The 14,209-nt window shown below is 45.7% G+C and overlaps 1 protein-coding gene across 2 annotated transcripts in view; it reads left to right on the top strand.

The window, feature by feature from the left end:
* Positions 1-12,675, top strand: part of WTIP (WT1 interacting protein) — a 70,643-nt gene extending 57,968 nt beyond the window's left edge. For both annotated transcript variants that reach the window (XM_060254352.1, XM_060254351.1), the window contains 5 exons: positions 4,059-4,121; positions 5,087-5,217; positions 7,710-7,761; positions 10,914-10,982; positions 12,208-12,675. In XM_060254352.1, coding sequence (XP_060110335.1) covers positions 4,059-4,121; positions 5,087-5,217; positions 7,710-7,761; positions 10,914-10,982; positions 12,208-12,357 — 465 coding nt within the window. In that variant the 3' untranslated portion in view covers positions 12,358-12,675. The remainder of the gene's footprint in view (positions 1-4,058; positions 4,122-5,086; positions 5,218-7,709; positions 7,762-10,913; positions 10,983-12,207) is intronic.
* Positions 12,676-14,209: the final 1,534 nt, after the last annotated feature.

Genomic DNA, 14,209 nt, shown 5'->3' with positions numbered 1-14,209 from the left:
TTCTATGTGTGTGTATCTGGTATCTTGGTGTCCCCTTGACGACTTCTCAATTTTGGATGAAAAATTTGAATGATGATTTTTCATTTTGACTTTCTACCTTGTAACTTTGACTCTTGGAGTATTTTCAATTAACTATATTAATGTGCTGAAAGACTTTTGGTTGTAGCAGTTGACCCTGGCTCTCTCTCTCTAGTGTTTATGCCTGAATTTCTGATATGTGACTGGAAAGGGGGGGCCATCTTCCTTCCTGAAGTAAAGACTGTGTGAATGCTGCTTTATTGAAGGGAAGAGCTGGGAATATTGAGGGGTATCTGTTCATATAATTCAAATCTATACCCAAACCATTAAAAAAAAAAGCGCATGAAAGGGCTTCAAGCACAAAAGGACTTCCAGTGATCTGGAAGGAGTACAGATACCACAACCTGTATATATGTATGTCACTTGCACAGCCTGTGAAATATTTCGCTTCTGCTGTTAAACAATTGCAGGTTCTGCAGCATTTTCTTAACTGGAAAATCCAATTGTTGTTTGCCTTTTTAAAAGCAAAATACAATTCTGTTTAAAAACAAAATATAGGTTTAGTTTAATTGGTCACATAGAAAAAAGATATTCTATGCCAACCTGCCTGTTCTGCCTAATAAATAGCATTCTTTCCAGCCACCCCAAGAGCCGTAAATTACTCAAACCTGTCCATGAGGCCATTCACCTCTTCAGGAGTCCTGTCCCCTGTTAATCAATAAATGGCCCTTTGCTTTCCTTATCAAACGACAGCCAGATGGTTCAATTAAATCCATTGCAACAGTGGTGGAGAATTAGCTGCTGGTAATCCTTTGGCGTCTGCTCTGCCAGGACCTTCCCACCTGTTGCCGCCCCAGCCCCTGAGGTCATGACCTTCTGAAATGCTGACCAGATGGTCGCCAGAGCAGTTTTATTTTCCAGATGGAATCAGTTTTAGCCTCCTTCCTTCCTTCCATCCATCCATAGTAGACTTATAGAGAATCCTGTAGGGTTTTCATCAAGGCAAGAGAGGTTCAGACGTGGTTTGCCATTGCCTGCCTCTTCATAATGACCCCAGAAGACTTCCTCGGTGGTCTCCCATCAAAACACTGCCCAGGGCTGAAACTGCTTAGCTCATGAGTTTGTGTTGGTCTGGACTATCCAGATCAGGGCTGGTTTTAGCTATCTCCCTTAAATGTGGCAGTGCTACCTTTTGCCAAAGGAGTTTCAGACTGTGTCTTCAGGAAAAATGCTCCACGTAAGCACTGCCTGCAGAAGAATCCCAAAGGATTATGGGCTTTGCCGTGTGGAGCAATGGACGGGGCTTCTGGGAACTGGGCATGAGTGAGAACATAACTAGGAGGAGTCCCAGATAGTCTTCCAAGAAACATCCATTTGGAGGCACTGCGTTATGTATTGCAACTCAGTAATAATATTTTATGCACAAATAGCTAGATTTGAGTCCAAGAGCACCTTAAAGATGAACAGGATCACAGAGTGTAAGCTTTCGAGAGTCAAAGCTCCCTTTGTCAGAAACCTTCCTTCATATCTTATGAAAGGAACTTTGACTCTCAAAATCTACCCTGAAAATCGTGTTGGTCTTTAAAGGTGCTAACTGGACTCAAATCTAGCTCTTCTGCCGCAGACCAAAACAGCTACCCCTCTGAAGCTGCACACAGTCAAATCCGTGATACTAATGGTTGAAGTCTGCAGAGGAATAACTCAAAGACTGATCCCTAGCCTGTGTAGCTTAAGACTTGCCCCAGCTGGCTCTCTCAAGACTCTGATGGAGATAAAGTTGCCAGCCTCCAAGTGGGGCTTGTAGTTTTTCCATAATTATAACTGTTCCCCTGGAGAAAATGGCTGCTTTGGAGCACGACCTCTGTGCCGTATACTCCTAGCGTCCCAAAGCTCAACCACCAAACCTCCAGACATCTCCTAACCCAGAACTGGCAACTCAAAATGGAGAGGATCCATAACTTAATGGCAGAGCTAAAAAACATACCTTGGAATGAGTGAGCAATTTATTTACAGTGTTATTCACTCGCAGCCTGCTCCAAATTTGGGGCACTCCTTTGGCCTAAAAGAAAATGGGCCCAGAGACAAATTCTTGGCTGTGAGGATCCCCCACCCCATGCATCACATTTTCAAAACCATCTTTCTCTGGTGTTGTCCGATGGGTGACAGCCAAACAGTTCCCTCTTGTGCTTTGTCCCAACCTGCGGTGCCCTCTTTGAAAGGTTCTTATCTCCACCCAAATCATTCAAATTATCAAGGCCATCCCCATCAGCAGCTGAGCGTGCCTCCAGCAGGGCAAGAGAGGGGGAAGGCGTGTGGCACCCTATTGATATTGGACTGAAACAAGGTGAGGTAAAGTCCAGCTTACAACAAATAAGCGTTTAAACATTAGCTGGCTGGACTACTGTGGCAGTGGCAGGCAGGCCTATTTTGGGGCTTGAGGCTTCTCCATGACAGGCTGTGTACAAATGGATGCCTGTCTTAGGAGGATGGCTGATAGCACAGCCTGAAAGAAACGCAAGCTGTATCTTTAGCCAGCTTCAGATTTAGCTAGGTGATATCGACTCGTTGGCAAGCAGTGCCAGAATATCACAAAGGAAGCCTTTTCTGTCACTGCCGGAAAAGGGAGGGTATTTTGGCTTCATTCTCATTTTTTGATAGGTGATACAAGTGCTGTTTTATATTACACAGTTCACAGGTCAGGTCTGGGTTCTGTACCCTTTGTCCCAGGCAGACATCTGTTGTGGGGTTCTCTTCAGTTCCCTGGGGGGCCATTCAGATTGTGACTATCACACATGTGGGGGAAGGGACATGAGTCCAGCCATTCCTCCCACACCATTTTTCTGTAGGCTGCGATGGAAATCTCCTGAGGAGGGCTGGAAGTATCAGGTGGAAGAACTGAGGTATAGCATGGCATTTCAGAGTTAAGGAACCAACCATTTAAATACCACCACCCCAAGTTTAAAAATAGAAAATTGGTCTTAACACCTTTTCTCACATCCATTTAGTACCAGATACTGAACACAAACTGGGGGAGGGGGAGCCTTCATGTCCAGCTTGAGAGCTTTCCGGAGGCATCTAACCTGCCACTGTTGGAAACAGAATGTTGGGCTCTTTCTAAACACTATGTTGACTGTACAAAATTAAAGCTAGCAACCTCAGACATGGCCGGAGGGGTCTTCAATAGAACTGAATTCCTTTGAGAGACATCACTGCATAATGGTTAGAGTGCTGGACCAGGTTCAGATACCCTCACTGCCATTGAAGCTTGCAGGGTGATCTTGGGTTAGCCAAGTCTCTCTGTTTAACCTACAGGGCAGTTGTGAAGATAAATGGAGTGGGGGGAGGGAGAATGTTGTAACCTGCTGTAGGTTCCCCAAGAGAGGGATATAAATAGCTTAAAAAGGTAAAGGTAGTCCCCTGTGCAAGCACCAGTCATTTCGACTCTGGGGTGACGTTGCTTTCACAATGTTTTCACGGCAGACTTTTTACGAGGTGGTTTGCCATTGCCTTCCCCAGTCATTACACTTTCCCCCCAAGCAAGGCAGGGTACTCATTTTACCGACCTCAGAAGGATGGAAGGCTGAGTCAACCTGGAGCCAGCTACCTGAACCAGCTTCCGCTGGGATCGAACTCAGGTTGTGAGCAGAGGGCTCCAACGGCAGTACTGCAGCTTTTCCACTCTGTGCCCCGGGGCTCTTCATAAATAGCTTACTTGTTTATTTATATCCTGCCTTTCTTCCCAGTGGGGACCCACAGTGGTTTAAATCATCTCTTCTGTTTTATCCTCACAACAACTCTGTCAGGAAGGTTAGGCTTAGAGGATGTGGCTGGCCCAAGGTCACCCAGCAAGCTTCCATGGCGTGAGTAGGGATTTGAACCTGGGTTTCCCAGATCCTAGTTCGGCACTTTAACCACCACAATGTGCTGGCTAAATCTGAGGAGGAAGCAACATTTGAGTGCCAACACACAACTCTCAAGAGATAGCAAGAGATAAAGATTTGTGACTAACTCCTCCCCCTTTTTTCCCCCTTCCTGAACAGTATTCAGGTTTTCAGCAAACGGCGGACAAGTGCTTCATTTGTGGACACCTCATAATGGAGATGGTAAGAGAGTGGGGCTCCAACAGTGTAGAATATATAGGGACTGAATTCTTTCATGCATGCTGACCTGCATAACATTGTGTTGGGGTGTGTTCACTTCTACCTTCTCATTTTCTCCCTGAAATCCCAGTTCTTTCACAAGAACTTTGTTGGACTGGTGTTGATCTGAAAATTGCATTCTGAGGCCCTTTTTTTCCGGTAGATGCTGTCTGATGAAACATTCTCTCCTTACAGCCATTCAGAATGGTCCTGGAGAGGATTTTCTTTTACCTGTTTAATGTCTTTCTTGTCTGAAAGTGGCTGCTCTTTGGTACCATCAATGATATAGAAAAGTGTTCATGACAATCAAATGAACAGCAGAGAGGAGGATGTGAACAGGCAGGTTTAACGGTGCTGATCCTAAGCAAGAGTATATCTTTGTAAGCCCATCAACTTCAATAGACACGAGTCTGCTTAGGTTGGCACTGTAAGCCTTCTTCTGTCTGGGTTTTGAAAGTCTCTGATAAATCCATTTTAAGCAGGTTTTCCCACAGGAAGGAGGGCAGTGCAGGCACTTATCATATTTCAGAGAAACTGCTCCCCCACTTCCGCCCAGCATAAATAGTGGGGTCTAGAGCAGCCTAATCTTCCTCCATTTTTTCCTTGCTGACTGAAAAAGATTGCAAGAGGATTTTGTGTACTCATCTTAATCAGAGGACAGACACAGCAGTGGCCTGAGAGGCTGAATTACAAATCTTCCTCCTTTCCTAGCTGACTCTGTTCCTCTGGGCCTTGCAGCCCACCAGCAAGGGCTTGCAGTGCAGTTTTCGGTCCCCACCCACAGCCTGTCCATTCATTCAACAATCCCACCCACCCCCATGCCTTACAAGTTTCCATTTTGAAATGTACTGACTATGTAAGGAATAGACCTCATGGGGGGGCAGGGAGAATGTCCCATGGATCCTTGGATTGTCTGTCTCTGTTTTCAGATCCTGCAGGCTCTTGGGAAGTCCTACCATCCGGGCTGTTTCCGCTGTGTGGTGTGCAACGAATGTCTGGATGGCGTCCCTTTTACTGTAGATGTGGAGAACAATATTTACTGTGTCAAAGACTATCACACGTGAGTATGAGGGAAGTGTTTTTGCCTTGCATTGACAGAGGAGAGAGAAAACATTTTTTTTCTGTGTCGAGGAGGGGCTAGTTTGGTCTCATCAGGCTACACTTAACAGCAATGAAAACCTGACAAAAACAACTCACTTTGATTATGAAAATATCAAAACATAGTAGAAAATTGATTATATTAATATAAATCAGTGAACACAATCTTCTATTACAAATACATCCAATCATACATACAAATTAACATCCAACTTCAAAACGTAGTAGAAAATTGTTTATTTATTGATATAAATCAATGAACACAATCTTACTTCTATTACAAATACATCCAGTCATACATACAAATTAACATCTGACATCCTACTTGTTCCTGTCCCTTTATATAATTAATACTCCTAGCAGTGTACTGTTGCAGTATTAAGGCAGCAAAGGTCCATATGATGACAAGGAGGACTGTTTTCCAAATAAAATTAACTTTTACCCAACAGATTGCCAGTCCTTTATTTCCATTTTGGAATAGATCCTTTTTCCAGGGTTTATATTGTTAGATAGATAGATAGATAGATAGATAGATAGATAGATAGATAGATAGATAGATAGATAGATAGATAGATAGATAGATAGATAGATAGATAGATAGATAGATAGATAGATAGATTGATTGATTGTCATTGTTCTCAAAAAAGAAAATGAGAGCAACGAAAAGAGGTACTCTTCCACAAACATACCAACACATCAACACCCACAAAAGGACATATACATAGACCATTTAAATGCATCTAAAAACACAGTTGTCCTCTTTTAGTCTCATTAAAGAGCGTATGTTGTTACTGCTTCCTGTGTATCCATATGTCTTATAAGCGCTTGGAGTAAATGATTCCTGTTACTCAACAAGGGGTTCATGCAAAAAAATCTCCTGTGGAATGCTACTGCCAATCTTTCCATTAAGTCAGCATTAGTCATGTAGATTGTATAGATCAGGTTCCTAGCTGGTCCTCCATCGCACCAGTGATAAGACTCAATCAGGCTTAGAACCATCTATGTTGTTCTTCGTGTAAAGGTAAAGGTAGTCCCCTGTGCAAGCACTGAGTCGTTACTAACCCATGGAGTGATGCCACATGACAACATTTTCTTGGCAGACTTTTTACGGGGTGGTTTGCCATTGCCTTCCCCAGTCATCTACACTTCCCCCCCCCCCCAGCAAGCTGAGTACTCATTTTACCGACCTCAGAAAGATGGAAGGCTGAGTCAACCTTGAGCTGGCTACCTGAACCCAGCTTCTGCCGGGATCGAACTCCGGTCGTGAGCAGAGCTTGGACTGCAGTACTGCAGCTTACCACTCTGCAACACAGGGCTCCTTGTTCTTCATATACCTGAAACTACATACTGCTGAGGCTCTCAGGAGATGCTCTTGTATGTTACTCTGGAACTATACAAAGGGCTGATCTCAACTGATGTATCCAATAAGCCCCTGTTTGCCCCACTGAAGGATACACATGTATTGATACAACTAAATCTCAGTTTCCCCAGCAAAGCAAATAAAGACTTTGTCTGGGGCCGCTGTGAGTCAGGGACACGGTGTGGAATGAGGAGGCCTAAGCCACTTATTTATTTATTTAGATAATTTATATTCTGCCGTTTCCCAAACAGGCTCAGGGCGGGTAACAGCTTTTTAGAAACAGTATAAAACAACAGTTAAAAGCAGTAAAAGTGAACAATACAGTTTGGCGGCTCAGTTGGGCACATCATAATATAGTGAGAGCCTTAAACAGCAAATAGTGTAAAACCATTATTTCAGCAGAAGTGGTGTCACAGCATAGGGCCAGCCAATAGAATGGGACACCCGCTGCCTCAACCAAAAGCCTGGTGGAATAGCTCCATCTTGCAGGCCCTACAAAAAGGTAACGTGGTCCCTATCCAAATGTGGTCCCTGTTCACCTGAAAAGTATGGAGCTCCCTGATCATTTCTCAGGGGTGTTGCTGAGCAAAACATGACCTGATGTTATGCTGTTTTAATGAGGGCTCAAATCAGTCCCTTGCTTGTTCTGCCTCCCCAGTTCAAGGGGGCTTATCAAGCTTCTGATGAGCTACTTTGTATGATGACGGGCAGGCAATGTTCAACCTGATGGGTTATAGAGGTCTGAGTTCCTGGGTGGGAGCAGGGCAGTGAGGTAGGTGGTGGTGGGGCTGTAATTGAGTCTGGGGCTGAGCTCAAGGTTCCAAGGGCAGCAGTACTTCTTTGGCATTTAGAATGGCAGCCCCACCTCTATAGGCCAAGAAGCACTGCTTGTTTTCTCTAGTCCTGAGGCTACTTATGTGGGATTTATTCATAAGTTATTGGGAGATATTTTGAAACAAGAGATTGGGAGATGCTACTTTCAAGCCACCTCCTGTATTACAGTTAATTTTTTTTAGCTGATTAAAGTGCTGGCTTGTGACAAAACTCTGTCTCTTAACAAAAGTGTGTCCTGTTTCTCTCTCTTTTAATTCTAGGGTTTTTGCGCCGAAGTGTGCTTCCTGTAACCAGCCAATATTACCAGCACAGGTATGGTATTCCAAGGCCTTTGTTCAATGTTTGAAACTTTGCTGCCTCATTTATGCCCCACATCCTCTGGAAATTAGATGGATGTGCCCGAAGGAGCCTGTCCATGGTGCAGCATTCATAATTCAAAGAAGATGCTCATGAATTCTTGAGCCCTTATTTCAGAGTAACGCACAAACACACATACAGGGAGAGAGGGAGAGTCAAATTCTGTAGGTATTGTTTCAGGACCACCTAGGACTAAGCAGCAAGTCACTTGTGGCCAAAATACATTTAAGGCTGCAGTCCAACATATGGCCTACCGTAGAGTTCTGAGTAAATGTCCGGAGGTTTGTTCTGTAAGTCTTGGCGTGTGTACTGCTTCTGTTATGTTTAACGAGCATTGTGAAGCACCCAAACTCTGTTGCCCAGATCCTGTGAAACCTGAAGAAATGGCTTCTTCATCACATGGCAATGTCTGGGAATGTGTTAATTTGGTTAGGCTTGACCTCTGTTCATCACCAGCAAGAGAGAGAACAGGTTGTTTGAGGTATTTCTACCGTGTCATAAAGTAAGAAAGGCTCACATGGCCATGGCTGGGGAAAGCAGGACTGCACAGAAGCGGGGCCTTGCAAAGAAGAAAAATCACATCACTGGGAGACCCTCCCTGAACTCATTAATTTCATTTGCTGCCTTCCAGTTTGATAGCAGCTGCCATGAGGACTAGAAGCCTGCTATGTTTTTAAAATGAAAGCTGGGGTGTTGGGAAATTTATTATATACCGTATAGTTGGAAATATCAATGTAAGGTTTTGGATTGACACGACAGAGTTGTTTTTGGACTGTTGTCTTGCATCTGCTTGCATGTGAAGAAGTATTTTGTCTCATGGGCAACACGTTCATTGACAACGGTATGAACCACATATGTCCAGTTTACAGGTTTTCCACAAGCAAGTTGCATTGAGAATTGATGTCCACATTCTTCTGCTTTTTCATACCAGTCCATTCTGAAGAGGAGTCACTTTAGGACCTCTCTGTACATTAGTGAGTCTGCAGGCTGAGGCTGGGGTCCCCACCCTGTGTCCTTTGCAACAGCCAGACTTAATTGCATGTTCTTCTCAGTTCCCACTTCAGATCTCTGAGCAGGGCATTAATTAAACATTGATCCCACAAGCAGGCATTAGCCGTCCTCCTCCATAACAGTTAAGCAAAAAAAAAAAAAAAATCTCCCAAATCCATGTCTCAAAACTAAAACTCGGTTGCAAAACTTGATTCCCTTCATATTCTTTTAAATGTGGTTCGACTAGAAGAACGAACTGGTTATTTCTGGTGGGTGATGCTGGTGCTTCTGCCACCAGGTCTTTCTCAGCAGAAGAGTTCAGTGCCCCAGTGTTCCCTGGTCTCTGCTGATCTTTGTAATAACTGCCCTGCAGTTGTGCTGCTCTTAACAGAGCCAGCAGGACACGATGGGACAGAACTCACAGTGCAGCAGGAAAACAAGCTGTAGGTGCTAGTTGCTCGCAAGGACTCCCCAGCAAATAGCATGTGGTCACTGCTGCAGAAGGGTAGTGGTGTTTTCATGCCAAAGAATGCCGTTTCAGTCCACTTCAGCGACCATTTGCAAGTGGATTTTGCCATTTCACACAAAATCTAGTTGCAAAGTGCATCAAAAGTGGATTGAAAGTGGCGTGTGTGAACAGTGTATTTGTTTATTCTGTCCCAGGGCATATTCTCAGCTGTTGGACATGTTCTCTTGGAACGGTCTCTGGCACAAGGCCCAGTAAACTGAACAACAGTGGGTCAATGTGAACACTTGAACTAGGAAGTACCCTGGAGATGTTGTGGTTGGAGCCTGAGGAGGACAAGGTTTGGGGAGGGGAGGGACCCCTGTGGGTACAATGCCTTAGAGTCCACCTTCCAAAATGGCCATTTTCTCCTGGCAAACTGATCTCTTGTCACCTGAAGATCAGTTGTAATCCCAGGAGATCTCCAGCTACCCCCTGGAGGATGTGCAAACTAAACGGAACACAGTAAGATTGGAAGCCTGGAGAGACCCGTGAACATGAGTCTCTCCAGGTTTCCAACCCCCTGGAGGAAGGCAACCATACATGTAGCCCTAAGCACACATCCCCTTTGATGTGTTCAGTCCACGTGGGGAGTGGAGTCATAAATGTGCCAGCCCCAGCTCTGCACAATCGCCAGTTCATTCCACATTTCCAGCATGTGGAGAAAGTGTCCGTGTATATGCTCCCTCTGCATGACCGGGGACGTTTGGAAAGCAGTGTCCCTGATCATGGAGAGAAGGTCCAAGTGCATCATTCTCCATGCCTAGACACAGCGTTGATGAGCTGGCAATTGGGGGAGAGTTGGCAGCACAGCAGCATGCTCATACCTGCTTTCCCTCTCTGTGCATTGACTGAATGTGTGGAAAGATGGTGTGCTGTGCTTGGGGCTAGAGTGCGTTCCTCTAGTCTACAGAACAGGCTTTTTTGAAAAGTCATTTTTCCTTTGTGCCCTGCTTCCTGCCAGTAAGGTTACTCACTCTTTTGGCAAAAGAATGGAATGAAAGAGGTGATGATGCATTCCCTGGAACCAGTCTCCAAGATCTGAGCCGCCCCAAGCCTGCTTCGGCGGGGAAGGCAGGGTATAAATAAAATAACTTCTTCTTCTTCTTCTTCTTCTTCTTCTTCTTCTTCTTCTTCTTCTTCTTCTTCTTCTTCTTCTTCTTCTTCTTCTTTCTTCTTCTTCTTCTTCTTCTTCTTCTTCTTCTTCTTCTTCTTCTTCTTCTTCTTCTTCTTCTTCTTCTTCTTCTTCTTCTTCTTCTTCTTCTTCTTCTTCTTCTTCTTCTTCTTCTTCTTCTTCTTCTTCTTCTCCTCCTCCTCCTCCTCCTCCTCCTCCTCCTCCTCCTCTCCTCCTCCTCCTCCTCCTCCTCCTCCTCCTCCTCCTCCTCCTCCTCCTCCTCCTCCTCCTCCTCCTCCTCCTCCTCCTCCTCCTCCTCCTCCTCCTCCTCCTCCTCCTCCTCCTCATCCTCATCCTCATCCTCATCATCATCATCTGCTGGAAGCAGTGAATGTGCAAAAGATTGTGCCAAACAGGGCTCCATCAGTTCGGGGTGAGGTGGGAAAAACATACCATTGCCAAATCTTCCAACCTCGTTTGCTTTCTGCCCAAAACCAGGGTTCCGAGGAGACCATCCGGGTGGTGTCGATGGACAGAGATTACCACGTTGAATGTTATCACTGCGAGGTAAACTTTAGAACTTTGTAGCAGCATTCCTCGGCCAGGAAATCACTGCCTTCCTTTGCTGACTCAGGATGACCTTTCCCCAAGGTCAAACCAAAGTCGGTGCTGTGGTCTTAGCCTTGGCTTCCTCTCATCGTGAAGGAGGCCAAAAGCGTCTGTGGGCCTGAGAAGGGTCAACCCACTTGTCACTTTTGGTCATGAAGCTCAAAGCCTCAGCGTTGCCTCTTGGAACGTATGAATGGTGAAGGCTCACTCAAAGAATCACACTCGTTGCTTTTAGAACGATATGCCACCTTTCTGCCTCAGTGGGGTATTCAGAGTTGCTCGTACTAGCTGCCCTCGCGCTTCTTTTTGGTGTAGTGGTTAAGAGTGGCAGACTCTAATCTGGAGAACCGGGTCTGAGTCCCCTCTCCTCCACATGCAGCCAGCTGTCTGACCTTGGATCACTCACAGCTCTCTTAGAGCTGTTCTCCCAAGAGCAGTTCTCTCAGAGTTCTCTTAGCCCCACCTATCTCACAGGCAGGGTTCCCTCTAAGCTTAGTTAGTGTGAGCTAGCTCACAGATTTTTAGCCTCCAGCTCACACATTTTTGTCTTAGTTCAGGAAAAATGGCCCCAGTGCACAATAATTTATGCAGTAGCTCACAACTTTTACGCCAGTAGCTCACAAAGTAGAATTTTTGCTCACAAGACTCTGCAGCTTAGAGTGAACATTGCTCACAGGGTGTCTGTTGTGGGGAGAGGAAGGGAAGGAGATTGTAAGCTGCTCTGAGACTCCGAGTGAGGAACAGGATATAAATCCAATTCTTCTTCCTCTTCTTTCTCTTCCTCCTCCACCCCTGCAAGAAATAGGCTTCATGGCACAGAGAGGATTTGAACCCAGTCCCGACTAAATGCCATAACTCCTGTGAGAGCCAGTTTGGTGTAGTGGTTAAGCGTGTGGACTCTTAACTGGGAGAACTGCGTTTGGTTTTCCACTTGCAGCTACTGGAATGACCTTGGGTCAGCCATAGCTCTGGCAGAGTTGTCCTTGAAAGGGCAGCTGCTATGAGAGCCCTCTCAGCCCCACCCACCTCACAGGGTGTCTGTTTTGGGGGGAGAAGATATAGGAGATTGTAAGCTGCTCTGAGTCTCTGATTCAGAGAGAAGGGCAGGGTATAAATCTGCAGTCTTCTTCTTCTTCTGTGGTTCACTGTACCCACCAGCTAAGATGTGTCTTGTTTTTCTCAGGTCTGCGGGCTGCAGCTCAACGATGAAGAAGGCCGCCGATGCTATCCATTGGAGGGACACTTGCTTTGCCACGCCTGCCACATCAGGCGCCTCGGCCTGAAAGTGCCTCCTCCTCCTCCCGGGTACCCCATGCACATCACGGAACTCTGAGTCCTGCGTGGAAGGATGCTTCTGCAGGAGAAAAGCTCAACAGACACACAACTTTTTCTTCTTTTTTAAAAGACAAAGCAGACAAATTATTTATTGCCTCGAAGACTGAGAAGAGGAAAGGGCCTTTCTGAGGTCACTGCACGTGTGCAGGCCTGAGGGTGTGTCTTGTGTTCCATTTGCCTAAATAATTCCTCTTAGGACTCTGGGTACTTGAAAAGTTAAAAAAAAGAAAAAGATGCACCGCTCAGATGTGAATGTAAAACATTTATGAATGCTGCGGTACAAAAAGGGCCACCTTTTTCCAGATTGACCTTGAGACAGTCGCCGTTTGTGTCCCTGCAAAGCATCTTGACACCTTCTAGTGGTGCTGCAGGCAAGACACCAGATGAATGGGGGGCCAGGAGTTGCTTTGTGGCTTGCCCTGAGGAATTAAAAATCTGTCCTCGCTGTTGGGGGAGGCCCAGAGGCTCTTGCTGGAAGATGAGTCTCTCTGTTCATAACAGTTTTCTGGTTCAAACATGGTTTTAAAAGAAGGAAGGTATTCTGTACTATCTACTATTTCCCTGTGTTCCCTTCCAGCAGGAGAGATGGGGAATATTTTGTCTGTCCCCTTCCAGCAAGAGAGATGGGGAATATTTTGTCTGCCCCCTTCCAGCAAGAGAGATGGGGAAGCATGGTACAGAAAAGGCTGTGAAGTAGTGTGTCCTTTCAGGCTTTCTACATACAAAAATTATGTCAGAGGAATTCTAGGGATGCATGGGACTCCCTCCCCCCCATACACACACAAAAGGAGAGAGCAGAAGGTCTGGTGTTGGGGTGGCAGATGACCAAGGCTGCCAAATTACACAGGAGATGGCTGGTGGCTCACCAGTGCTGTAAGCTGGCTGTTGCGGTGGGTGCCGTTGCTCAGAACAGCACAGATAAAGGGTGTGGGAATCTTCCAGGTTCTACCTGGGAGCTGAGATGTTGCAGAGTGATATTCAGTTGCTGCTTGCAGCACCAACGCTTAATAGGCGGCATTGGAAGGGAGAGGACTTGAGGTAAGACAGTCCATTGCAGCTTTGCCTGGTGCTATTTGTAGTATCAGTGGTTTGCCCTAGCAACTCAACTCTTGTAGTCTGGCCATCACTGCATCAGCAGTAGGTGATTGGCTGCTCATTCCCTAAGCAATCGTCATAGTCTGATATTTTTGGCACTGCACTTAAGTAGAACAAAATTCAAGTCCAGTACACCAACAAAATTCTCCGGGGTCTATGTGTTAGTCAACGTTTGCTTGGTCAGAAGCAAAGAGAATGAAGTTCCATTAGCCCTTCTGTCCAGGCCTGAAGTTGGGAGGGGTGTTGCAAAGCAGGGCCTGCTGGAATCAGGATGTAGAGGTACAATGCAAAACATAATCAGCATGGTGAGAGCCGGGGGATTTGCACGGAGGCGAGAAATGTAGAAAATGAGCACCTGTAATGAGAAAAGAAGCTAAATCGGGTTAGTACTTGGACAGGAGACCTCCAAGGAAGGCTCTGCAGATGAGGGCAATGATGAGGGCAATGGCAAACCACCTCTGCTTCTCACTTGCCTTGAAAGCCCCTTATTGGGTCACCATGATGGCACATATTGGGTCACCATGATGGCACATATGTACATAAGAAGAGATAAGAATCCTAAATCCCTGTTTAGCCATTTTTTGGGGGGAGGAGGGGGGTCCTGTTGTCCTGAACCCGTTGATAATCTCTCCTTCAACCGTCTTTTCCATTGGTCTTTTCCATTCTCTGATTCTTGACTCCAACTGGCCCTTTCTGACAATGCCTCTTATGCCATCTAACCTGGATAGAAGGGGTGGTGTATCTTCATTCCCATT

Source organism: Heteronotia binoei, chromosome 14 (genome assembly GCF_032191835.1).
Source record: "Heteronotia binoei isolate CCM8104 ecotype False Entrance Well chromosome 14, APGP_CSIRO_Hbin_v1, whole genome shotgun sequence".
NCBI lineage: Eukaryota > Metazoa > Chordata > Lepidosauria > Squamata > Gekkonidae > Heteronotia > Heteronotia binoei.
Note: the sequence above shows the minus strand (reverse complement) of the source record. Positions and strands in the feature narration are given on the sequence as shown.